The sequence below is a fragment of the Zerene cesonia genome, unplaced genomic scaffold, assembly GCF_012273895.1.
Source record: "Zerene cesonia ecotype Mississippi unplaced genomic scaffold, Zerene_cesonia_1.1 Zces_u001, whole genome shotgun sequence".
NCBI lineage: Eukaryota > Metazoa > Arthropoda > Insecta > Lepidoptera > Pieridae > Zerene > Zerene cesonia.
The window spans coordinates 4,160,014-4,186,842 of NW_024045131.1; the positions used below are offsets into that span (position 1 = coordinate 4,160,014).

Sequence of the window (26,829 nt, forward strand, 5' to 3'; positions counted from 1 at the left end):
GATCCATACCAAAACTTATTTTTAATATTCATTGAAGCTTATAATAAACCTTGTAACATTCGAACAACCACCCACAGCATATTATTTTTATTCATAAATTAATATGCAAAAAGTGAAAACTCAGAACATTGTAAGGATAGTGTAAAAGTTCGCTACGCGTTTCGCATCACAAGTATCCATCCTCAACGTGCCTTGGGAACTAACCGGAAGTGTTTATCATCGGTCAGGTATCTGAAAGACGTGGAATCGTCAGCCGGCGTGCAGGGCTACCGGTTCACGCCGCCGGTGGACGTGTTCGCGGACGACGAGCACAACCGCTGCTTCTGCCCCGCCGGCCCGCCCTGCGCGCCCAGCGGCCTCTTCAACGTGTCCCTCTGCCAGTACGGTGAGTGGCGCACACACACACACACTTAACAGTTAACTCCCTCACTCACTCACATTCAGTCACTCACTCACTCACTTTAGCACACCACACTCAGAGGATCTAAGCTTTATATATTCTCGAAAAGTTATCTTTTAAAAAAAACACATGAATAGACTCGTTGCGTGGAGGATTAAAGATATAAACATATATGTAGACATAGCGACAGACAAAGAAAATGACGGTATTTTTTTTTTTTTTTTTTATGTCACAATCGGCAATGGAGCTGGTGGGACACCTGATGGTAAGCGCTACCACCGCCCATGAACATTTGTAGAGGCGTAAAGTCGATTACAGACCTTACGCCTCTACAAATGGATTGTCGACTTTAAATTGGGAAGGGATTAAGAAAGGATTGGCGAGAGGAATAGGAATAAGGAAAGGACTGGGAAGGGGAAGGAAAAGGATAAGGGCCTCCGGCTCCCCCACTCACCGAACGAAACACAGCAGAATGCTATTTCACGCCGGTCTTCTGTGGGGGTGTGGTACTTCCCCGGTGCGAGCTGGTCCAATTCGTGCCGAAGCGTGCTCGACTACCACATACAAGTGTTTTATGTGGCGATGTAATTTTATGTATCCTTCCCCCCCAGACTCCCCCATAATGCTATCGTTCCCGCACTTCTACCTGGCGGACGAGAGCTTCCGCGAGGCGGTGGAGGGCATCTCGCCGCCCGACCCGGAGCGTCACAGGCTATACATTGATGTGCAGCCGGTGAGTTATTTATAACTGTTATTTGTAATTGATTTTCGGAGATGATTTGTAACTGCTATGTTTTGTGTGATTTGTAACTGTGATTTTGATGTGATTTGTGACTAGCTATTTTTAACAGTTATTGTTCAGCACTTAACTTGATAGAATCATAAAATTAATTTTCAATAAAACATCTTCATCATATATTATTATATTTATACATATATTTCTTCAATAATTTCATAAGATGTATGAGTGTACGCATGAGTAGCAATACGAACATGTGACAGACATGATATGGGATCAATATTATCGCATACCGCAGGAGATGGGCACGGCGATGCAGGCGCGCGCGCGGATACAGATCAACTTGGCCGTGTCGCAGGTGGTCGACATCAAGCAAGTTGCCAACTTCCCAGATATTGTCTTTCCGATATTGTGGTTCGAAGAGGTCAGTTTCTTTTTCGTCATTTTTATAAATTGTACGTTTTGGTTTTATTTTTAAAGGTTATTTATGTAAATTTAGCCTAGCGGTCAATAAATAGATTCAAGGTAGGTTAAATCTATTTATTTATATACAAGTTATCAACCTATATTTTAAAGAAATTTAAGTTTGGCTAGGTCATTCACGAACAATATGTTCAGTACGTACGGAGGCCAGTCTTGTTATGTGATCAATGTGTAAGATATGTGAATTGAAACGTTTGTCGTGTGGTCCACACGTGCGCTGCGCACGCGCAGGGCATCGACGAGCTGCCCGAGTCGGTGTCGTCCATGCTGCGGCTGGCGACCCGCGCGCCGCCCGTCGCGCGCGCCGCGCTCTCCTGGGGGCTCTGCGCGCTCGGCGCGCTGCTGCTGCTGCTCGCCGTCACCTGCCTCGTGCGGTGAGTGCGCCCCCACACATCCCCACACACCTCCCCACCACCCCACCACACACACCCACACACACCCCCACCCCACCCGCACACACGCGCGGGATACACACGTAGATGTGCTATTAAACAGATATACTGCATACTGACATGCGCGCGCACAGAGACGTGCACACACACGCACCACACGAACAATAGATGCATACAGGTACAATAGATACACATGAAGATAAACAGTGAAAGAGATACACGGGAACATATACATACAGATATACACGCGCACACACTTAATAAAAAAATAAACGGAAACATAAACATGGATACATAAATATATAGATCACCAAATGATATTTTCTAATTTATTTATTCGCTTTTTTTAAAGATCATATTATTTTCTACTACTTCTCCATAAAAAAAAAAATTTATCACATTTGTTCGTACAGCTTTTAAATCAAAACATACTGAAATAACATTTTAATGCATATATTATGTTGTCAATTAAAGACCCCACTTTATCCCACCAGCTCGTCCCACCGGCAGAGCACGCTCCGGCTCGAAGGGCACGCGGTGGCGAAGCCTCCGCCGAGCAAGAACGGCAAGGAGAACGGATACGAGCTCAACAGCCGTAGGTAATAGAGAAGAGAAGAGATGAGAAGAGTCGAGAAGAGAAGATAAGAGTGGGATTTATTGGCACACTCGAGAAAGACCGCGTAAATTACAACTGTTATAGCGAGCGAAACTAAACAAGTGGTAATTTATTACTACAAAAGTAAAGTAATATTGAAGTACTTCTACAGTAGTAAATTATACGACTACAATATTAACTTAATGACATTTTCCGTTATATTGAATAAATGCATTTTTTTTACTTAAATAATAAAATTTTTACATAATTGCCAAAGTGCAAATATCCATAAGAAAGCAAACTGTTTTAACCCGACTGTGTCACTGACCTACTGAAGATTTCACATGTCTTCCCGTTTTTAGTGGATTCTTTTTTATTTTTTTTTTATACGCGGTCTTTAATGTGTGTGGATTTGAAGGAACATTGATCACGTTAAAGTAACTTTTGACAGTTGACATTACGATACAACATTGTTTACTCTGTGACATTTTGACAGATTAAAAAATTGTGCTTAACTTAAAGTGATGATGGATGCAATCAAAGTTTTTTGTTGAATTATATATGGTATACATATTATTATTTTTTTTATAAGAAACGTGTAAGTTTTTGCTTTAAATCGTTTTAACGGGCTGGTTATTTTTAATGCAAACCTGGTTTAACTAAAAGAGTTGTATACCTTAAATTTAATCTGTCTCTTTCATTACTGTTTAAATTAAATGAGATAGCATTATCGAAAATAGATTTATTAAAACATTGGCTTCTTTCATACAAAAAACAAGCATTTTCAAAGCCATGAAATAGTTTTAAATCCGTCTTGTCAACTGTCAGTGACGTTGTTCATTACTCGATTAAAAATAATTTCGTTTTTGTAACTATCTTATAAAATTGCTTTTCAAACTATTGCCAGGTGCAATAAATTATAATAAATGGTTCTGATCACAAAATTGCAATTTTATAATATGGTAACAAACGTACATGTAGGTTAAAACTGCAATAGCCACAAATAATTTTTAATAATCGTTATTTTTAAAGATTAGCGTATAATAAATACTTGACACAGGAAAAAACGATATTTCGAATGCTGGTTTGACATTTCTTTCGGATTATCCTTTTTTCCCCCAACTATTAAAGTTAATGCATGGCAACACAGTGCATTTAATGACATACTGATTCGGCGGGAAATTTGTTGTGACATTTGCTCTTTTTCACGTCCCTTTAGATGTATCAAGGTCTGTATTCACAAGTCCCTATATAAATAAATACAATAAAAAGTAAATAAACTCTACTGTGACTCGCTGTGTGTGCCTTAGGCTTAATTTAATTTGAATTCTGTTAATTTTATACTTTACTATTATAATAAATATGTAGGCAATCAACAACGATGTGATAAGCTTCCATAATGATATTATTTTTGAACAAATTTTATCGATTTATGAAAAAAAAATTACATGTCACTTGTAAATATAACCTCTCTAGGGATCGGGGTTGACATTTAACGTTTTTTTTGTACCAATTAAAGGTGTAAAATATTTTTTAAATCATATTACCGATAGTTACTAGTCTGTATGGGTCCGTCCTTAGGCCTTAGGTGAACTATTTTTTTATATCTCTTCACGCGGAATGGTTTATTGTACTTTAGAGTTTAGGTTGTGTATGTCGCATCACATTAAATGTATTTTTATTATTAAATTTATGTCAACTAATCGGTTCTGTTTACTTAAATAATTTTTTATAGGTTTTTTTTTTACTTATGTTGAATATAGCTCGTTATTGTGATACTGGGAAATTTTTATGGACGTAGTTTGCCTTCAAATTGGCATTTGATTCATTATGTTTTTTTTTATATATAAATTGTTTCTTTATGTATTTAATTGTGTATACTTCGAACGGCATTGGCGGGAATGAAATTGTCTATGCGATTATCGATTTCTTAAACGCAACTAAACGTTACTGACATTGACAGTTGACACTGGCGGAATGTCTTGTCATTGCCATAGTTGACAAAAAAAACAACTTTGACGTGACGTCAGCTTGACAGTGACAGTTGAAGTTATCGTTTAAGAATGGAAAAATAAATGACAAATATAAGACTGAAAATATCCGTCCGTAAATCTATTGTGTTTTTACTCTTTTTGAACTTGTGTTTTCGACAAGTTGAAGACTTGCCAGTGCCGTTAAAATACCAACGATTTTGCTCAAATTTGGGACATTAGTCGCTTCTCTTTGTATATTATGAACGTTTAAAATTGTGCGTAGTGTAAATAAATTAATAAAGGTGTAAGATTTATTATTTGTTGTGTTTTATTTTACATCATTGTACGAGATCTTATAATAATATATTTGTTCTCAATGATATGAAAAAAAATCTTGAAAAATGAAAAAATACTATATTTGCCGTAACTAAGCTCGGTGATCACTTAGTGCTCACCAGGTTTGGTTTTGTTTTATCCGTTTAATCCTTCTTTAATTGTAAATGTGAAAGTTTGTGATGGAAGGATGTATGTTTGTTACTCATTCACGCAAAAACTACAGAACCGATTGCAATGAAATCAAAATTTTTATCACGATATACCTACGGGATACAGACATACGCGGGTGGAACCGCGGGGAGCAGCTAGTAGGATTAAATGTGAAGATTTCGTTTCACTCACTCTTATTATTTTGGCTATAACTGTATCATAAACATAACAATTACGTCTGAAATAATAGTTATCTTTATTCACTTTTCCTTTTTAATATATAATATATACTCCCGTGTATATGTGTAATATACACACGGCAACAGACACAGGCGCAAAGAAAACCACCGATAAAAATTATATTTCATTACTTGAATTAAAAGTTACAACAAAAATAAACAAAAAACAAGTAATTACAATATACAATAGATATACTCATACATACATATCTTTTATGTATTATTCTGCAACATCCGATCGACCGCCTCCTTGAAACGGTGGTTAACGCGTGAACGTAGAACCTAGGAGTCCTGGGTTCGATTGTCTGTGGGGACGCACAAAAAACGTCTCGGTCTGGCAGGATATAGAAGGCTGATCACCTATATCATCTGCCCCATACCCCAGTAGGGGACACGGGACTTTGCATTTTTATTTTTATTCTGCAACAAGGAATTAAACACGCTCTGAAACTATTGCCAAAAAATACGATCGAAATCTATTATCTATTACAACAAAATAGCTCAAAAAATAACATCTTTATGGGTAATTAGCGTGTCCATATATAGATTTTTTTTTGTAATAAGGTTGATTTTAGCAAATACACCAATGGTACTTGTTTTTATTATTCTGTATTCGTCTCGTATTTTAAAATTTTGAATCTCTAAAATACAATTACATTAATCAAACAACCCCTACAACCGTAACAAATTTTTATTTCCTAGTAAACTCACACATTTATCCTTAATAACAACATAAATCTATGTTTTAACTCAAATTTCCAACCATCTTGAAGACAATAAGGTTATCATTTCGACTGTATTTTATATACAATAATTGTATAAATAAAATTTTTAACGTATTGTACTGATGTTTTTACTGTCTTTTTCGTATTTTGTCCATACATAATGCTAGGATAAAAAATTCGTTTAAGTCTGTTCTCTGAGTAGTATTAATAGCATTAAATATATTCGATTAAGATAAAAATAAATGAAAGAAATGCTTTCAGTTACACAAAAAATATATATTTTTTTTTAATTAGCTGGGTTTAAAATAAATGAACCAAAATCAATGCATTATAAAGGCATATTCTTTATTTAAAAATGGGAACTGCCATTGTTTCTATATCTTATATCTTTTTAACTTATTTTGACGTATAATCGCTCTAATATCTAAATAATATAAACCTGAAGAATTTGTTTATTGGAACGCGCTAATCTCAGGAACTACAGTGGTTCGTATTAAAAAATGTGTTTAAAAGTCGTACTATTAAGGAATGCATAGAGATGCAACTAAAAATAGGATCGATTCTGCGCCATATTGTGTTCCGCAGGTGTCCATTCAAACGGAATAATATTCAAAGTTGAGAGATGACGTTTGTATTTAAATTTAATTATGGTAAAAGGATGCTGGATAAATCATTTCTCTCTTATGGTAATAAGATTTTAGGTATTTGCCAGTGTCAAGTAAAAGAGAAAAGATTTTTGAGTAAATTGTAATTTTCAAATGACATTGGACACGAAATTGACAAATAAAGCTCATTGACCTTTCTATTTTTAGTTGAAAGTTGACGGGAGAAACCGCGGGCTACAGCAAGTATATCTCAATTACCATCGATATTTATACGTATATATAATACAGATTAATATCAATGAAAGTTGTGATACTTAAACCACTTATAAGTCCTTGAGTTAACTTTTTTTGATAATTTTCAGTTTGTTGGTATCTCTCTTCAGATAAAAGGCATAATTTAAACACAATAAATGGAACCCGGACGCAGCCAGGGCGCACAGCTAGTACTATATTGTATCACACAGGCACCAATGTAGAAATACTCCACAAATTATCACTAATTTAAAATTATTGTTTATAAACGTATAGGCAGTGACGATATCTTTATTACTTTAACTGTTTACTCAGATACATTAATTTTTATCTCATTAATCTTTCTTTTTCATGAATAGGTTAGCATATACAAAAAATTAATTAATTTATTATTTCATGCAAATACCTCCCGGGAATACCTTTTTTTTTTTTAAGGAACCAAGTGTTTGCTAATAAAAAATTTTTCTAAAATTCATATAGTTTTAATAACACCTGGTTTGTTTATAAAAAATCGAAACAAGTTCAATTCAATCACGTTTTTTCTTCAATTGTAAAATAATGTCACTACCAGACCTTTTCAAATTATGCTTGATTATGCTCGCATTTTCTATGTTATCTGTATCAATCATTCGTTTGTTATCTATAATCTTAACATTATCTGTGGCAACTTTCCCGCCACTTTCGACGTCAGTGTAAACAATTTTGCTTACGGAAGAAATATTTGAATTCGAAATAGAATTTACGTCCTTAGTCACTAAATTGTTAATTTTGTTCGTAGATGGTGCAATTATTTTTATGAAACGCGGCTTCGAACTATCCGAAGGACCGCCATCTTTAAATTTAAAAACCTCCGAAGGATTTATTTTAATAGTATTTATTACATTAGAATTTAATTTATTCACAGTTGTCACTTTTATACTATCTTTTATGTTGAATTTAACTACACCTGTATTAATTATTTGATTACTTTTTTTAATAATAACAGGAGTTTTTGTACAAATATTTTTATTATCTACAACTTTATTTATGCCTGATAAAATTTTAGAATCTGTCAAGTTAATTTTTAACGGCATTTCTTTTTTATCTAAACTTCTACTTTGTGTTATGGCTTTAACATTTTTAATTGTAACATTATCCGTGGGTTTTGAAACAACATCAACGGGCGTTATTTTCACTGGCAACACATTTGAATTTGCAATTATGACAGGCGTATTATCTACCACAATTTTTTCTTGTTTCACCTCAGCTTTTATCACCTTGCCACTACTTTTCAGTTCGTTCACAGATTCTGCCACAATTTCATCTTGAATATTTTTCTCCATTCCTTTTTTCTTCTTCCCTTTAGAAGGCACATTGAAATAAATAACTTTTTTCGAGTTTGTTTTATTTCCTGAAACCACAGTTGGGTCGTTGTTAGGTTCATTGTCACCGCCTACACTCTTTCCACCCCCCCTTTTCTTTCTTTTTTTCGTGTTGATAGATTCTACATTAATTTCACCCTGTGTGTCCTTGACCAGGATGTAGTCTTCGAAACTTTTCTTAACATTTGTCCCCATTAACAATTTATTTGCTATTGCTTGTGAGAGATCGCTTATTTTGAAGTCAGCTGTGAGTGTTGCCACACTGTTACCCGAATCGTTCGGTATCAGCGGATCGGCGCCATACTCGTGCAGTGTTTCTATAATATCCAAATAGTTTTGCGCTATTTTATTTCTGTTGCCGGACTCTGAAAGAAAAAACCATACTTTTTATTACGTGAAAAATATACATTTAAAGTAATATTATATTAAAGTTCAATTATGAATTTCACAATAATAGTAGATTATAAGTTTGTCAGTCTGTCTGCTTGTCATTTTCAAACTAGTAAATCACTATATGAAATAGATAACAATTCGCAACTTTGTGGGAGTCGAGCATGCTTCAGCACGAATTGGGCTACCTTGTACCGGGAAGGATCACACTTTCCAGAAAACCAGAACGAAATAGCAGCATGCTGCTGTTTCATATGGTGCGTTGGGGAGCCGGAGGCTCATATTCTTTTTCTTACTCTTCCCAGTCCTTTTCATATTCCCTTTTCAATTTGGAGTCGGCAATCCATTTGTAGAGGCGTAAGGTCTGCACCTCACTCCTCTCCAAATGTTCACGGGTAGCTCTTATCATCAGGCGACCTATAGCGACATATATCTGAATCGCGCAAGCGAAATTTTCTCTTACAGAGGCATATAACTTTCCAACATCGTTCAATCGGGGCCTCACCGGCCGGCCAGTCGCGTAGACTGGTCGAGGAACTCCACCTTCCTTCCCCCACGGAGCCGGCCACTCCACCGCCGACTGTGAGATACAAGAGAAGGAGGAGACTCACGCTCTGCGTGCGCGAAGGCGGCGCGCACGGCGAGGTAGAGCGCGGTGTCGCCGCACGTGGCCATGCGCGCGTTGGCGGCGCGCGGCGCGGCGCCCGCCAGCGCGCGCACGCCCGCCAGCCGCCCGCGCGCGCTCGCTGCCATCAGCGGCGTGTAGCCTGCGCACACGCGCCCACACGCGCCGTCAGCGTCCGACTAATGTGTCGTCACACACGCACACGCACGCACGCATGCGCAAATATACACGCATCGCACGCACGCATACGCAAATATACACGCACAGGCACGCACGCATACGCAAATACACGCACGAACACACACACACACACACGCAGAAGCAGTCAGAAATATATCATTCATTCACATTCATTTAATACCATACACACAAAAACACACACACATACACACACACACACACACATACAACACTAAATTATAAAGGCGCATTAGCCTTTTTTTTATGTTTGTGTGTTAATATATATTTACTACGTAAATTTTTCAAGGTCAATAAATAGATTAATAAAAACTAAAAACGCATCTATACATAGCAATGTTTTAAATCCTATCCTACTAATAATATAAATGCAAAAGTTTGTAAGGATGTGTGTGTGTTTGTTGCTCTTTCACGCAAAAACTACTGAACCGATTGCAATGAAATTACGGTACGTAGATAGCTAAACAACTGGAATAACATATAGGCAACTTTATATCCCGCCGTTTTTGACCGCCTCCTTGGTACAGAGGTTAACGCGTAAGCGTAGCACCGAGGGGTCCTGGGTTCGATTCCCGGTGGCGACGAACAATAAGAAAAACGTCTCGGTCTAGCAGGACACAGAAGGCTGAAAACCTACTTGTCCATAAAAAAAATCGTTCAGTGAAACATATGTATATCATCTGCCCCATACGCCACTAGGGGACACGGGACTTCACTTTTTATCCCGATATTCCTTTTTATAAATTAATGAACAAAAATTTGATAATCAGCATTTTTTGTGTTTTATTGTTATTATCTCATAAGGATAACTATTCGGATCAGAAATAGATCATTCTGCACTCCTTTAGTAGGAAAATTAACATAATTTTAAAAACTCCAACAAGCACACTACATACAATGATATCAAAGAAATTGTCTCACTGCATCCTATATGCGGTGCTTATCAGAATTCAGGATCAGGATAATGACATAAACTCGCGATATTATCACTGATAAGTGTATAACTTTGAATTAAGTATTATCCATTTAAAGTAGGTCTAAATCAGATTCGAAAGAGTCAGTTACAAAGAAACATACATACACACAGGAATATATAATAAATAAAAAACGCTAGATTTAAACTCGATAAAACTCACCGGCATCATTACACATTTCTCCCATCCTATCCAACAAATACGAAGCGAGCTCGTCATCGGATTTCTCCTCCAATTCTGGTCTCCACAATTCCTCTTCATCTTGGAGAATCTTCCTGTAACGATAGATCGTAGAGGTACGTAAATATAATTATATATAATGCAAAAATTTTAGCTTTTATTAGCATAAGTGTGTGGTTGTATAAATATAATTTTAACCGACTTTAAAAATGCAGGAGTTTCTCAATTTGACTGTATAACAGTTTTGTGTTTCCAATTACCTACCTCGTAACTTTTTACTGGGTGAACCAATATTGATTATTATTTTTTTTAATTTGAAAGCAGATCTCTTATGTGGTCTAGATCTGTTTTGAGGCTTAAATGGCTGGCAAAATCAATTTTTTTCTATTCTTCAAAATTTTTCATAACTATAACCATTAAATACAATTTTTTTTATATAATATTCAGTATAGTGAAAGAACCACAAAACCATAATCCACCACGCTGGCCAACCCGCACTTGGCCAGCGTGCTGGATTATGGCCTGAACCCTCATAGGAGGCCTGTGTCCCAGCAGTGGGAACATATATGGGCTGATGATGATGATAGTGAAAGAACCCGTAACTTGGCTCAAAATTGATTCTTCTAATTAAGTTAATAAATAAGAAACGCTTGAGTTACAGATAAGAACTTACTTTATTTTATTCATACTTAGCAAAATTGTTTAACATAAAATTTGTTAGATGGCGCTAAAGCTAATAGCGCCATCTATTATATTATATGATTATCATCGATAGGAAATAAGCATAAATAACAATTCGTTCATTAATTTCCTCTCACCTAGCATTCTCTTTACAATACTCCAATATAACATCAATACATTGGTCACTCGTTTCAGCGGCAAGATGCAACAGTGAGCTAGCTCTTTCGTCTCTCAATAACACATCCGCACCATATTGTAGAAGCAATCTGGTGCATTCGGGCGCATCTTTCAATACGGATAATTGGAGGGGCGTCTGAAAGTAATATAGTGTTTGAAATAACTTTATTATTACTTAAATACTAGCCAACTAGATACAGATATGGCAATTTTTTTCCACACAGGGGTATAAATAATAAATAGTTTTAAAACTAAAAATAAACACTCATTTCATTGCATAAACCATATCTTCTCACTTGCACACACACAGAGTATATGTTAGAAAATTATTTAATCTTGGCGTTCCTAATCAGGATGACGAGATAAACTCAAGAAATTATTATATTATCAATAAACATATTTTTGTCTACACTAATATTATAAAGAGGAAACTTTTGTAATTTTGTATGTTTGTAGTGGTTTCTTTTTTTCTTATTCAAAAAAACTACTGGACCAATTTCAACAATTTCATGTTTTTTTTTTACCATTAAAAAAGCTGCAACTTCATTGAGTGGTATAGGCTATATATGTACCATGGGCGAAGCTGGGGCGAACAGCTAGTCTATACTCATATGATAAAGAGAAAAAATAAAAATAGAAGAAATTTTTTTGTTTGTTTGTACCCTAAAAGCTCCGAAACTAATAGTCCGATTTTGAAATTCCTTTCACCAAAAGAAAGCTACATTATTCCCAAGTGCTATAGGATACTGCTAGTGTCCTATAAAAAGAAATTAGGTTTAAAAAATGATAATAATACCACTGATGCTCCACCTATGATGTCAAGGGACGCATTTCGACTTTTCAACAAAGCGCAATGCCTTTTTAGCAACTCAATATCATCGTTCATTACAGCTATGTGGATAGGCCTGGAATGATAAATAATTAATTGAATAACTATTTTTAGATATGCATTTAGATTGCTTTAGAAATTTATTAAAAGAGTGTGTTTAAAAATAAGTAACAAAAAGTTTCATTCAAATCTGTCCAGTTGTTTTGCAGTAAAGTGTATGTCAACAGTAATTTATTTTATTATTTATTTATGGTTCAGATTGTAATGTTAATACTTAATGAAATTGACAACACTCAAAACTTTGAGCTACTTTTTTTTCATTCATTTTTCTGAGTTTAAAAATCATCACAATCTAAAGTGTGCAAGCACCAAATGCTGTGGGCAAAATAGAAAAAAAAAACTTATTTTTTTATATATAGTCTTAAATTCAATACTGTCAATAATAAAAGCTTATTGCCATGTATGAAATTGTGTTGCCCATGTGTTCTGGGGTATGGGGCAGATGATATACATGTCTTTATGGACAAGTAGGTGATTTTAGCCTTTTTTGTCCTACAAATAAACAATACTAAACAGGCAATAAAAATTTTACTTCTTCCGTTAATCCCTATTTTTCTTTCTTATTTAATTTGGAATATGGTTTCATAGATGATGCTACTTTTGATACTATTATTTTATGTGCTTGGTAAGACTTATTTTTGTAATAAAATACCATGAAATTGTAGATTTATGTGTATATTAATATTAAAAATATGTTTACATGAAGTATACTTACAAATTACCTTCTTGGTCCGGTAGCAAGCAAAATTTCCAATCTATATAGGCTTGGTGCAATAATACTCGCTTTTTATCTTCCACCGACAAATCTCTCAACGTATTTGCAGTCGCAATATGGAAAATATCCTCAGGCTTGGCTTGCAACATCACTGTACTACCGTCAACCAACTTGAGTATGCTACGAGTTTCATTTTTCACACTCTCTTGTGTGTATTTATCGATATTTTCCAGTATGAACTTTGGATTCTCCAAAATATTCGGTATTTGACAACTTATCATTGATATATTGCCAACGCTTGCATCAGATATGTTGCTATCCTCATCTACAATTAACTTTAAGTCCAACAAGTTCTCCGTATTATCTTTGCGTACTGAGGTTTTCGGGATGGGCGTTTTGGATGGGCGAAGCGCGGACGTCCTGGCGATCGTCTGGGGAGAAATATTCCCATGATCATCATCAATAACGTACGCTTTACACCGGCTCGGGCGTTTCCTACGACTCTTGTCGCGAATGAAATACTCCATGTCGGTCACGATCGTCTGACAACATTTTTCGGCGGTGCCGCGTCTCTTACTAATCGTTAAGAGCGATAAAATTGCTTGCACTTTCAGTTTGGTCTCGCTAATCCCACACAGCGCTTTCAAAATCACGTCGTAGTTTTCGTTACCGATAACTTTGGTTACTTCGTCGGAATTTAGTTGTATAATCTTATCGTCAATAGTATAGGTAGCGACTGTTCTAGTAGAATTAAAAAAGTTATTTAAGTACTTATTCACGATTGTTAAATTGGGGTATTCTCCGTTCAACACATCTTTTTCTTCGGCTTTATATATGATATCCTCGACGTATATTTTGTTGTTCGACTTGAAGGGTACTAAGAACTCGTCAGTCGCTGAATTTCTATAGGAAAATGACTTTTTCCTTAATATAATTGGAATTTTCTTTACCAAAATTTTTGGTGGGTCTGACATTTTTTGAACATTAACTGGGCGATTGCCTTACGAAGCTGAATGAATAATATTATTTATTATTTACACTATTTACACGATTGCATATTTTTTAAATCACAACTATGTACACCATTCATAATGCAATATAAATAGGATAAAGTTCTTAAAACTTTGAGAAAATTCATTAGGGGTAACCCCCTGGTCAAACTGTTCCAATTTATGAAATGGAGTACCTAAACTTGTGTACTTTATTAATTATGACACTGACACTCCAGAGTTGCCAGGTGATAATATATGTTTTCTATTTGAATCATATTTAAACTTAATTGTTACTTTTGCCCCCTTGTTATTTGTATAAATTATATATTTGTAATTTGACATAAAATTTCACTTTACTGATAACTGATTAAAATGTTTAAATAGTAAAAACTTTTTATATATTTCATTTAACGAGTTTGTTTAATCTTTCACAATAAAAAAAACATAATATATCATACAATTTTGTTTGTACATTACACTCCTCTTTATAAAAATACTAACTGCGCCCCGCATAAGTCCGTATCCCGTAGGAATATCGGGATAAACAGTTGCTCGTTTAAAGATATAAGATATTGTTATCACATTTAAATATTTATTAAAAAAACACTTAATTTTCGAAATTAAATGGATGCCTGGAAGGCACCAGCTTTCAAAAAGAGTCAAAATCCGTTCACCCAGTCAAGAGTTCTGAAGTAAGAAACGCGAAAGAATACAGTCGAACTAAGCATCTACTTGTTATTTTTGAAATCGATAGATATTTAATAGAGAATATTTGATAAAATACGCGTAAACTCATTCTTTTACCAAAGGTATAAAACGAAATCGTGATACAATGGAGATTAAAAAAATTGCAAGATATAGTAAAAAAAAAAAATAAATAAATAAACACAGGCGAATATCGAAAGCAAGTTTATTAGACGATATATAATTATATCAAGAAAGAAATTTATTAGACGATATATAATTATATCAAGAAAGAAATTTATTAGACAATGTATATTTATATCAAGGAAGCTGCATATTTTTAATTTTCGATAATAAATAATTTGAAAATACTTACCAATTTTACTAATCCTATCTCAAAAGTATTGCGTAATATGTAAGAGAACTAGGTTTAATTATTATAACAAATCGATTGAAATATCTCTTCACGTATTTAATGTAATACATTCACATTGTGTCAGCAAGAAAAAGCTTTATATAGTAATTAAATTTTTTGGACACTTCACAAAGCAAGAAACGTAGTATTGACAATACAAAATAATAGGTTTTTACATGTGGTTATACCAAAGGGAAGACCCTGTCATAGACAATTGAAACTAATATTCATTTTTTATTTTAAAAACTTTTTTAAAGGTCTTTATTCAGATTACAAAAGAAATAACGTCAGTCAAAACATCCCTTCTTAAAAATAAATGGCTTTTTTAGAGATTGCATAGTAACACTGGCAACTGCAATCTATGCTAATAAAAACTAAGTAGAAAAAAATATAATGACCTTCTAAAGTGCTTTAACTATATTTATATGTACATAGGTACCCAATATGAATATGCAATAAAATACAAAAATTTATTTACAATCGTAATTATTGTCAGCTGGCAATAATTCTTTAGAAAATTGTTTCCAACGGGGGATTTCCCGACTGATTACAACAGAACATAATATATGTCAAACTTAAAACAATCATGTCAATACTAACTCCCTTTGAACCTGGGTTGTCAAATATATTCATTCTAAATTCAAATTGGTTTTGCGGTTCTGCCGCGAAAGGTAAATTTACTCTCACGATTCGTAAGTTAGTAAATTGATAAATTACTATAGCTATCTAGAATGCTATCATAACCAATTGTTACGCATTATTCAAAATACTCTTATATTATTATAATATCGTACTAGGCGCTCGTCCCGGCTCCGCCCGGATATCAAGATTCCTGTTATATCCCAAGGAAGCATTAAATCGGGATAAAAAGTATCCTAACACCCAAGTCAGCTCATATCCTGTCTGTATAGCAAATTCGATCAAACATTTGTTTAATTAAATTAGTTTCAGCATGATTGACGGACAAATATTCAAGCAAACAAACCTCCACATTCTACTAATATTATAAATGCGAAAGTTTTTAAGGATGTGTGTTGGTTCGTTGCTCTTTCATGCAAAAACTACTGAACCGATTGAAATAAAATTTGGTACGTATACAGCTGGACAACTGGAATAACATATAGGCAACTTTTTATCCCGATATTCCCACGGGATACGGAGTAACGCGGGTGAAACCTCGGGGCGCAGCTAGTTTATAATATTTAGTGTGATTCCCTAATGGCGCCCGTCCGTTTTATGAATACATGCATATTTACGTAATCCATTCTTATTCAAAGATGTGAATGTGGTATAGAAAAACACCAATTATTTAAAAATATCTTTATTAATATACAATGTAAAGAGATCATACAAATGATTTTTAAAAACATAAAATAGTAAAATAGTTCTCGGATTGACATTTGTCCGTTTGCAAAATATTATGTATTCAATATTACAAATTTCAACTTTTCCAACGGACGGGATTTGATATTACAATAATTCATTATTTATTAATATAATGTATTGTGAATCTAGACAAAAACATCCCATTTCTGGTGAACAGGAAATATGCATTTTTTTAATGTATTTTTTGAGTTTATCTCATTATCCTGATTAGGATTGCCATTGCAATCAAAGATCCACATTGCAAGTGAGACAATTTAGTAGATTCTATTAAAAAACACTATATATTTTTTATATATTTATCATTTATTTGCCCTACATTTTAGTTTACATGTTTTATTACGCATATTTCCCATTTTTAACCCCTTTTTTTACGCATACAAAAATACTGTTTAATCTTAAATCTAGATATACAGAATAAGGCACTGTGTCTCATAACATTAAAATAATCCGTATCATTAAAATTATGATCTCGTAGTTGGTGTAAAAACCACTTTATTATTGAACGGTTTTAAAACCGGTAAAAATGCAGAGAACAATGATTTTTACAGTAGCAAATAAAATTACTGTATACTACTATAATAACTTCGATATTAAAAAATAGAAGCTATTAAAAAGGGTAATAATTATTAATTTTATATGATACTAACGGTCCGCCCGGCTTCGCCCGTGGTACATATATGGCCTATAGCGCTAAGGGATCAAACATATTCAACGGTGTACTTTTAATTCGGTTCAGTAGTTTTTATGTTTAGCGCGTCCTAACAAACAAACTTTTCAGCAATATAAAGACAAAAGAAATATAAAATCTATACTAATATTATAAAGCTGAAGAGTTTGTTGTTGTTGTGTTTTTTTACTTGAACGCGCTAACCTCAGGAACTACTGGTTCGAATTGAAAAATTATTTTTGTGTTGAATAGACCATTTATGGAGGAAGGCTTTAGGCCATATATGTACCACGGGCGAAGCCAGGGCGGACCGCTAGTATGGTTAAATAACCACTATTGATTTAATATTGAAATTGAATTCTTTTATAGCCATTTTCACAATTTGCTGATAAATTAATTTAAAGAAAGAAAGAAAGAAAGAAACATTTATTTGACACAGATTAATAAATTTATGAAAATTTATTAATCTGATAGCCTATTAAACACATTGCCATACATTTTCATAGTTTATTTGTCATTCAGAACTGTCAGATAAGCTGAACAGCACAAATCCAGAAGTACGAAATACTATTCAGAGCTTCAAAATGAACGTGAATTTAAAACATTAATTTTAAGAGCACACTCCGTCCCTTTTTGTTACATGTACAAATGTATCATTCTGTCTCTCTCTAACACACTTTTAATATCAAATATTATTTTCTATTTCAGTCAGTCAATTACCTATAGGACAGTGTCGGTGGGACGTTTTCATTTATTTTTATATCAGTCAATTATATTTATTTTAAATTTGAGCACTAAAATTATGCAGTCTTTTAGAATGTATAATACAAAAGCTTAGCATGGACAAACCCTATCGTTTTCAATTAGAACCTAACCGGCTTAGTGCTTACTCAGCAAACAGAAAGGGGGTGTCCATTACTTACGTGAATCATTAAAGGGGAGTGGTATGGAGGGGGGAGGGGGGGGGGATACCCGCAACAAAGAGGAAAGAAGTGCGGAGCAATTTTTTTTATACAAATATGTTTTTAAACGCACAATCCATTGTAACTACTCTACAAACCTGACATTTTAATAAACTTCAAGTGACATTAATTAAAGGTATGGGAGGGGGTGAACAAGTCACGGAATTAATGGACGCCCCCTAACCGCAAAAGCAATATAAAATTATTATAATAAACAAAAATAATAACTAAGAGGTGGGGATGTCGTATTTGCGCGCGAATATTAAAAGATATATCCGAGCGACGTAGTACAAAACGTTCATTGCAATTAACGCCTTATTTCATGGCAGTAACGTTCAAAGTCTATTGTATCGCACTTTAGCAAACTCCGCCTGGTACACGCGAAGGTAGGTAGACTTTCACTTCGGACATTTGTTGATCGTGATGATTAAGCTATTAATTGGTCTAGGATTTTCTAGATAGCCTTGGCTAGTTCTTGCTAGCGTGATTGCCCCCTAGATTACATATACACAAGGTACATACAAGTACTAAGCCAAGCAAATCCGCGCTTTTAACCTAGTATAATAGTTCCATAGTTTTTGTGACAGATATTAAAATCTTTTATAAAAATATATCATAAAACACTTACCGACGGCAGCCATTATGCCTTACTCTTATCACTTTGGGGCTCAAACGAAATGGTTAACGATACTCAGACCTATCAAATATACATATAAAATTTCATAAAGCTTGGTCGAGCCATTCCCGAGGAATATGGCAACTTACACTGTGACACGAGGATTTACAGATTATCTATCTATACATCGTATAGAACCACAGATTATCTGTCTTATATATTTATACGTAAGATAGATAATCTGTGGTTTTATTTATATTCGCGCATTAAAAACTAATAAGATCATATGAATACAGGAAAAACTTACAAAAAATAATTATCATTTTCTTCCTATACACAAATTTTTAGTCTTTATAGTATCACAGTTTGGCGCCATTTTCGATTCGCTCCGCTTGAGATATATCATCTGTGGCAAAATCGATATTTTTTCCCGTACCATAAACAACATCACTATTTCTCTCATCGGCGCACTCATTTCCCGCGCCATTGTCAATGTTAAAATCCATGGAATTTATATTCTCTTTGTAGTCTATGGTTTCGTTTATATCATTCTCTCCACCACCGTGGCGGTCGGTCGTTTCAAGTCGACAGCCATTTGAATTTCCCGCGCTTTTGTCTATGGCGTATTCGGTGTTGCCAGCCGCCATGATGGACGACAGATTGCGCAGATAATTCGCCATGTTCTCAGTGAGCGCGGACATAATCTGATTCTCGATGCTAACAACATTTCTGTTTACACTCTCCGTGTCGTTTCTGAGCAAGTTCGCCAGTATCGGATTGGCTTTCAGCATTTCAGTGTTGCCAGGTGTAATTTCGGATCTCGCGTGTGTCCTCTGATGCAATAGTAGTACATCAGGGTCCTTGAAACACTTGGAGCATTCGCGGCATCTGTAGGTGACTTTCTCGGGTACAATCCTTTTGTCTGTTTGTTCGTTTTCAGCTTGCACGGATGGGTTGGAGTCGGTGTCATCGTGGCTAGCGTCGTTTTGGGACGGCGAGGGTTGATCTGGAATAAGTAATTGATTTAATAGATTAATAGATTATTATACTGGTGATATTGTGTTTATTTTTGCATTATATAAAAACCTATCGGTCCGCCCCGGCTTCGCCCTTGGTACATATATAGCCTATAGCCTTCCTCAATAAATGGGCTATCTAACACTGAAAGAATTTTTCAAATCGGACCAGTGATTTCTGAGATTAATGCGTTCAAATAAACAACCTCTTCAGCTTTATAATATTAGTATATAGTATATAGATTGTATGAGAATTGGTCTATGTATTTTGTATGGCAATGAATATGTGTCATAATGTTTGAAATAATTCTCTCTAATAAGCATATACGGTTGTAATTTTCATAACTACATTTGTCGCTTCTGAGAAATATAATATACTAGCTGTACGCCCCGGCTCCGCCCGGATAGCTATTTATCGTGATTAGAATAATATAAACTATCCCATCTTTTAAGTTGGATCAAACTGAACACGGTGTGCGAATTTGATTAAAATCGGTCGAGTAGTTTAGGAGTGCATCGCGGATGAACAACGTGACACGTAATTTATATTTATATTTAAATGAAGATGTGATCAGTTTCAACAAAACTTCAATGAGGCTAAGAAAATAAATACTTTTCATGGAATTTATTGCAAAAAGTACTTGTAAATAAACATTTTCAATACGATATTACGAACAATTCTGCATCACAATAAACTATGGGACACTAGCTGCGCCCCGCGGTTCACCCGCGTAAGTCCGTATCCCGTAGGAAAATCGAGATAAAAAGTTGCCTATATGTTATTCCAGTTGTCCAGCTATCTACGTACCAAATGTTTTTGCATAAAAGAGCAACAAACACACACACATCCTTACAAACTTTCGCATTTATAACATTAGTAGGATAGTAGGATAGGATATAGGCCAGTGTCTAGTGACACAATTTAAGCCCATCTATATTCCCACAGCTGGGATGGCAGATTCTATCTTTTCTCTAAGTCTGACCGCTTCTAAGTCCGCGGCCCTAACCGCCGAGCCACTACGTCTCTACCACTGTTTCGTGATCTTACGGCTATTGAATATGTGATGAGACATTTCTTCTTTGTGCGTCCCCCACTATGTGGGAATCGAACCCAGGACCGCTCGGTTCTACGCTCACGCATTAACCACCAGTGTACCGAGGAGGAGGTCAAAGAATTACTTATCCCCCCATTTATACATAACAATAAACCATTCATCTTAGTTAAAAATGAGATGATACATAACTCACCCAAATTCACCGAGTTCATCTCAGTTTCCGTGATGCCGGCGGCCTGCATCGCCAGCATGGTCTGCACGTAGATAGCCTGCGCCATCTGGTGGTGCATCTGCGAATGTTAATTGATCACATTGATCACGCTTATATTATGAATGTGAAAGTTTTGATTGTTTGGATGTTTGTCTGTCAATAACTACTGAACGGATTGTTATGAAATGTATGTATGAGCTGACTTGGGTTATAGGATATTTTTTATCCCAATCAAATGCTTCCTTGGGATAATCCTACTAATATTATAAATGCGAAAATTTGTGATGTGTATGTGTATGTTTATTACTCTTTTACGCAAAAACTTCTGAACCGATTGCAATGAAATTAGGTACGTAGCAACTGGAGTGACACATAGGCAAATTTTTATCCCGATTTTCCTACGGGATACAGACTTACGCGGGTAAAATCGCTGGGCGCAGCTAGCCGCTACCCCGGCCACACGCCATATTTGTTTGTTATTTCGTTGGTTGTCGCATGTAAACAACTATGTTTTCGTGATTATAAATTGATTTTGTCTTGAAAATAACTTATATCTTTCGAATAAAATGCAGCCTGCTTGTAAAGTAGTTAATGGAAGACCAAGATATCCGCAAAGCCAAGGATGGAACCATCAAATCAAGACGTAAAAAATATGATTAGGTTAGGTTAGGTTAGGTTAGGTTATCTATTTCATTTCTAACTCTACGGGGACATAGAACGGTTGGTCGTGATTGGTCGCTCTTACAATGAGATCGATCAATCAGGAAGAACTTGAAGACAGTTGACAATTTGACGCGGGACAGATTGTAATTTAACGGTTTCACTTCGGTAGATTACAATATAGCGAAGAATAATTAGTCAAATTGCAATCATAATGATACGATTCACAATCTATCGATAGTTTACAATCTCGCTAGATAGATTGTAATCTAACGATCTTTACAATCTAACGGTGACATATACACAGATGCGGGAGGCGACTTTTCTTTATACTATGTACAGTACAGTACATTACAGTACAATACAGTACATAACCATAAGATCCACATTTAACACCTAAGTTTACAGAACCACAACACATTCTTGACGCAGCCACTATACTCACACTGGTATCAACATTCAACGACGCAGGCCAGGTTGCGGAGTTCCGCCGCTGCCACTCTTCCCCCGGGGACTCCGATGGTAAATTCTGCGATGGCACTGCATCCTTTCTGAGCGTCCTCCATTGACCTGCCGCGAATAGTGAATGAAAAATTTATAGAATTAGAAAAAAATCGTACTTCTTTTTTCATGTCATAGAGGGCATCTGAGCTGGTGGTTCGCATGATGGTAAGCAATCACCACCACCCATAAACAATTGCAGAGGTACTGCCTGTGCGAATGCACTGCCCGTTTTTAAGAGGAAAGGGATAGGGATAGGGAGAGGAGTGACTGTGGAGAGCTGGAAAGAATGAATGGACGAGGAAGGGTGAGGAAAAGGAAACAGGCCTCATGCTCTCGCTTTGTCAGTACAAAACACAGTAGCATGCTACTCTTTCACATAAGTCTTCTGTAGAATTTATCAAAATCCTCTATTAGAGGATGCCTACGTCATTACATCTATCAGCATGAAAATTTCAGCCCAATCCTTACAGTGATTTAGGCTGTGTGCTGATAGATCACTATGTCAAGTCAGTTACCTTTCAGTTATATATATTTTAATGTGGCAGACCAGTCCGACTTCACCACAGTGCATATTATATAGTTTATGTCATATTAGGATATGTCATTGGCTTAGTAATTTTTGTGTCACTAATTTAAAAAACATACATCAAAAACAAATGTTTCCTTTTAACATTTGTTTAGATCAATGATATAAATTTAAAAGCATTTGTTCTGTTATGGTTTTATTGCAGAGTAAATGAAGGGCCTAAAGTACACCTAGCTAATCTGGTTCAAAATCCAATCTCCTGTGTTGTGTTGATCGTTAAAAAATTTTCAAACATATGATATATAAGCACTATTCTTCGTTAATAAGCTGTAATAGTTTAGTATTGCTGCAACAGAATGTAATTATTTGAAAATGTTTTTGCGATCTTTCTTTGATCTCAATTAATATAATGTACGGCCATTTCACAGCTAAATAACTCATAAAACGTAATAAAAATACAACGTGCGTGTGTTTATTTACCTTTGTTTTTCTGACCACTTGTTATAGTGTAATCATCCGGCTTGAAATGTAGGCTACATACTTTTGAGTATTTTGTGTACGGCTTTCCTCTTTTGAGCACTTCATTCCATAATTTTGCTAATCCCTCGTCCCTAGGAAACTGGTGAAAAGATACATTTTTGGCCTTCCCTGCCATTGACGTACAGCGCGGCACTGTGCAATAATAAGGCATTTTGCTATCTCCTTAAGCTTCGCAACTCATAGGATAACATATCTAGATTTTATTTTTGAAAAATTTTACTCTAATATTACGGTATTCATAATGAAAATAAATAAAGTTTCGTGTAAACACAAATAAACTGCCGCCATGATTGATAAAAAAAACAAACCGCTTTTATTTACCTACATAGATTATAAAAATTATAAGAGTTGCCAGTTTTTATATACAAAACAAAAATGGTATTCATATTTTACAGAAATGAGTTGAAATAAATAAAATAAAAAAAATGCATAAAAAGTTGATGAGGATGTTTAAAAACATTTGTTTCTATTTCAGCTAGGTATCCAATGTCTATTATCTAATGGCGTTTTCCTCCTATACTGAACGATTTGATATCAGCTATGAAAATGACAATGGAATGACATGATATCTGATATGATGATATGATATTGAATCTGTGAAAATTTTGATTCTGTAATCTATGAAAAAAGTCAGCCATTAATCTGAAAAAGTGGGGAAGGGAAAAAAGGTGAATACATGTCAAATATTTCAAGGCTGCAGTGTGATGATTCCGATTTTAATAAACGTGAAAACTTTTGCCACAAATTATAAGTTTTGACGGCGCGCCGGACACCGAGTCCTTGTGTTTATTATATGACAACGTTCGGAAAAGGTTTATTTGCAAGGTTGTGCTAATCAAAACAAAGGTGTTTGGACATGGGTTATTATTGTACAGTACCACAATGTACATCGCTCGCCGGCAAAACGAAGAACGTGAAATTCCACCGTTTCCCCCGCGACACAACAATGGCAGACAAGTGGAATATAATATTAAAGCGTGGAAAGCCCTATACAAAATACTCGAAAGTATGCAGTCTACATTTCACACAGGCAGATTATAACGTCACGGCAATGGGTAAGAATAAAGGTATTTGGGTTTTCCCTCGTCTGGTTGGTTTATTTTAATGTTTTTTTATTAAGTTTTCACTTGCACAGGAAGCGTGAGTCATGTGCAATCGCATTTTTTGTGCAACTAAATGTTTGACATTGAATCGACGCTTTGCATAAGTTTAATATAAAAAAATTCGCCCTTTATTTCGTCGTCGTTCGTTTGACTTTTATTAGTCTTCGCTTATTTTTTCCGTCTAAACATGTAATAGATTCCAATTGGAATATATATGTGATCACACGAAAACGAATTCACTTGTTATATTTGATGAATTGTGTGATATTTGTATCAAAATATATTCTAGATATAAATATAATAATGTTGCATGTGCAATATGTGATAATTTTGCCAGGGGATTTCCCATCTGAGTGACTGGACAGGAAAAGTTGATGAAAACCACATATAGCCATTGTATTTTGTTTAAGTAAATGTAAATGGAATAACTTAGAGCTATTAAAGCTATTCTGCCGCAATTAATTATTCTAAATATACAACTTTATCATTTGTATTATTAATTGCAGTGGGTGTTTTTAGGTAGCTACTTATGTTCTTAAAACTTTTTAACAAAATACAATTTGAGCGGTTTAGGTGCGATATTACAACAAACAAACAAATAACACAACTAATAATGCAAACTATCTCGAATGTCTTATAAGAAATTTAAGTTAAATAATGATGGATTGATAAGATAAGTGAGATTTATGTGACGTTGCACTGAGGATTAGTGTCTTATTCTACTAATATTATAAATACAAAAGTTGTTACGTATCCATGCAGGATATATGGATGTTTGTTACACTTTCACACAAAAACAGCTTATAGGATATGAATGAAATTTGGAACAGAGATTGATTGTAGTCTGGATTATCACATAGACTACTTTTTACCAGGGTACTGCACAACTGATGCTGTGAGTTACAGCTAGTTTAATATATTTATGGCCCTTTGGGATCACATACATATATCTTATGGTGAAAGTTATTTGAAATTGGTCCAGTACTTTCTAATATTACTTTATTTAAACAAACAAATTCTTTAGCTTTATATTATTATTATAGATAAGCAAAATAATAAAAAATGTATATTTTATGCATCTATATACTGATTGTTTTATTTTATTTTTGCATAAAAATAAAACAAACTTAGTACTGAGGCAGGTGAAAATATAATTAATTATTCCATTTGGTCTAGTTGTAAATGTAATGAATGTGTCCCTTAAACTTGTCTATTATTTAAATGTTATGTATTATTAGATATCTGAAATGTTTAGGGGCTTCGCCTTATCTAACATAATTTTATTTCACATCATATAGTAACATACAAGAAATATATATTTTATGAGTCATGTACAGAGAAATGAACCACTGAGAAATTGTTTGTGTGTTTAAATTGGAGGAGATGAATGGAATCAACTATCACAATTTACCATACTATATGGCAATAAAACTCTAAAATGCTTCACATCCTCACCTATTATTTATTACAAGGAGAACAAGTGACATGGACTACTTTTTTCCAGTGAATTGCCATTCCCATGAGAGTTTCCGTTAACCATATGAGCTAAATGCTAGCTAGTCTCTTTATATATAAAAATTCTTGTGTGACAACGTTTGTTACCATACTCCTCTGAAACGGCTAGACCAATTCCTATGAAAATAGGCCAGGTGAAGTAGGCATCTATTTTTCATACCCTTAAATGATAATAGTAAGGCAGAAAAGTGTTTGCTGGGTCAGCTAGTAAATTAAAAAAATCCTAATAATATTATAAACACGAAAGTTTGTCGGTATGGATGGATTTATGTATGGATGTTTCTTATTTTTTCATGCAAACCCCACTGAACAATCAATCTGATTATTTGCAAAAATATACTTCAAGTAACATATTAGTTTAATAGTGAATTCTTTTTTTAGTTGTAGTAGTCCTAATCCGTACGCGCGTTATGTGCATGTGTGCGTGCGGCCATGTGTACCAACAGAGCCAGCCGTAACCCGTGATTGGTTGATTGTATTTATATATGTGTGCGTGCGTCATTCTAGCTAGTTCCTTTAAGGCGTTTTCTGTATGCAATATAATAATAAAAAAAACTGACCTGCATTTGATAAAAAATCAATTGCATATTATAAGATGTCTGATATTGTGACATTTTTCTTATTTATCACCGGGCAGCAGTATCTGATAAGTGATTTGCATCATTTCAATAGAACTGATAATTCTTATTTATATTTGAAATGTACCCGTTGCCTAGATAAGATAATTTCATTGTTTTTTGTACGAATCATGTTTACATGCATTTTTTTTTTCTATTTTGAGGTGTTTTTTTATTGGAAATTTTTTTATTGGATAGTTATTTACTTATTGATAATTATTTCACTCGTGCACACAAGTGCTTCTACGAAGTAGATTTATGATGGACTTGTGACCCTTTTA

At 34.7% G+C, this 26,829-nt stretch overlaps 4 protein-coding genes across 5 annotated transcripts in view; 2 read left to right on the forward strand and 2 right to left on the reverse strand.

Annotated features, from left to right (window-relative positions):
- LOC119838211 (scavenger receptor class B member 1) overlaps positions 1-4,899 on the forward strand; it is a 75,545-nt gene extending 70,646 nt beyond the window's left edge. For both annotated transcript variants that reach the window (XM_038364059.1, XM_038364058.1), the window contains 5 exons: positions 228-385; positions 1,012-1,133; positions 1,438-1,563; positions 1,854-1,996; positions 2,509-4,899. In XM_038364059.1, coding sequence (XP_038219987.1) covers positions 228-385; positions 1,012-1,133; positions 1,438-1,563; positions 1,854-1,996; positions 2,509-2,617 — 658 coding nt within the window. In that variant the 3' untranslated portion in view covers positions 2,618-4,899. The remainder of the gene's footprint in view (positions 1-227; positions 386-1,011; positions 1,134-1,437; positions 1,564-1,853; positions 1,997-2,508) is intronic.
- A 1,560-nt stretch (positions 4,900-6,459) lies between these two features.
- LOC119838202 lies at positions 6,460-15,294 on the reverse strand. Its single transcript, XM_038364049.1, has 7 exons — positions 15,132-15,294; positions 13,080-14,088; positions 12,272-12,380; positions 11,436-11,611; positions 10,600-10,712; positions 9,252-9,407; positions 6,460-8,615 (listed from the first exon to the last, which is right to left on the reverse strand). The coding sequence occupies exons 2-7, from the start codon at positions 14,051-14,053 to the stop codon at positions 7,417-7,419; spliced, it is 2,727 nt and encodes a 908-aa protein (XP_038219977.1). The 5' UTR covers positions 14,054-14,088; positions 15,132-15,294; the 3' UTR covers positions 6,460-7,416.
- A 3,478-nt stretch (positions 15,295-18,772) lies between these two features.
- On the reverse strand, positions 18,773-23,604 carry LOC119838217. Its single transcript, XM_038364066.1, has 4 exons — positions 23,254-23,604; positions 22,189-22,313; positions 21,066-21,162; positions 18,773-19,807 (listed from the first exon to the last, which is right to left on the reverse strand). The coding sequence occupies exons 1-4, from the start codon at positions 23,462-23,464 to the stop codon at positions 19,161-19,163; spliced, it is 1,080 nt and encodes a 359-aa protein (XP_038219994.1). The 5' UTR covers positions 23,465-23,604; the 3' UTR covers positions 18,773-19,160.
- A 334-nt stretch (positions 23,605-23,938) lies between these two features.
- The window catches only part of LOC119838102, a 10,337-nt gene continuing 7,446 nt past the window's right edge, over positions 23,939-26,829 (forward strand). The window contains exon 1 of the mRNA XM_038363914.1: positions 23,939-24,368. Coding sequence (XP_038219842.1) covers positions 24,170-24,368 — 199 coding nt within the window. The 5' untranslated portion in view covers positions 23,939-24,169. The remainder of the gene's footprint in view (positions 24,369-26,829) is intronic.

Coding starts and splice junctions, on each gene's coding strand:
- LOC119838202 (XM_038364049.1), bottom strand. CDS start 14,053: ATGTCAGACCCACCAAAAATTTTGGTAAAGAAAATTCCAATTATATTA. Junction 10,713..11,435: donor TATTGTAAAGAGAATGCTAG/GTGAGAGGAAAT, acceptor CTATCGTTACAG/GAAGATTCTCCAAGATGAAG. Junction 8,616..9,251: donor CGCCTTCGCGCACGCAGAGC/GTGAGTCTCCTC, acceptor TTTTTCTTTCAG/AGTCCGGCAACAGAAATAAA.
- LOC119838217 (XM_038364066.1), bottom strand. CDS start 23,464: ATGCCTTATTATTGCACAGTGCCGCGCTGTACGTCAATGGCAGGGAAG. Junction 21,163..22,188: donor CGTTGAATGTTGATACCAGT/GTGAGTATAGTG, acceptor TAACATTCGCAG/ATGCACCACCAGATGGCGCA. Junction 19,808..21,065: donor GATGAACTCGGTGAATTTGG/GTGAGTTATGTA, acceptor TACTTATTCCAG/ATCAACCCTCGCCGTCCCAA.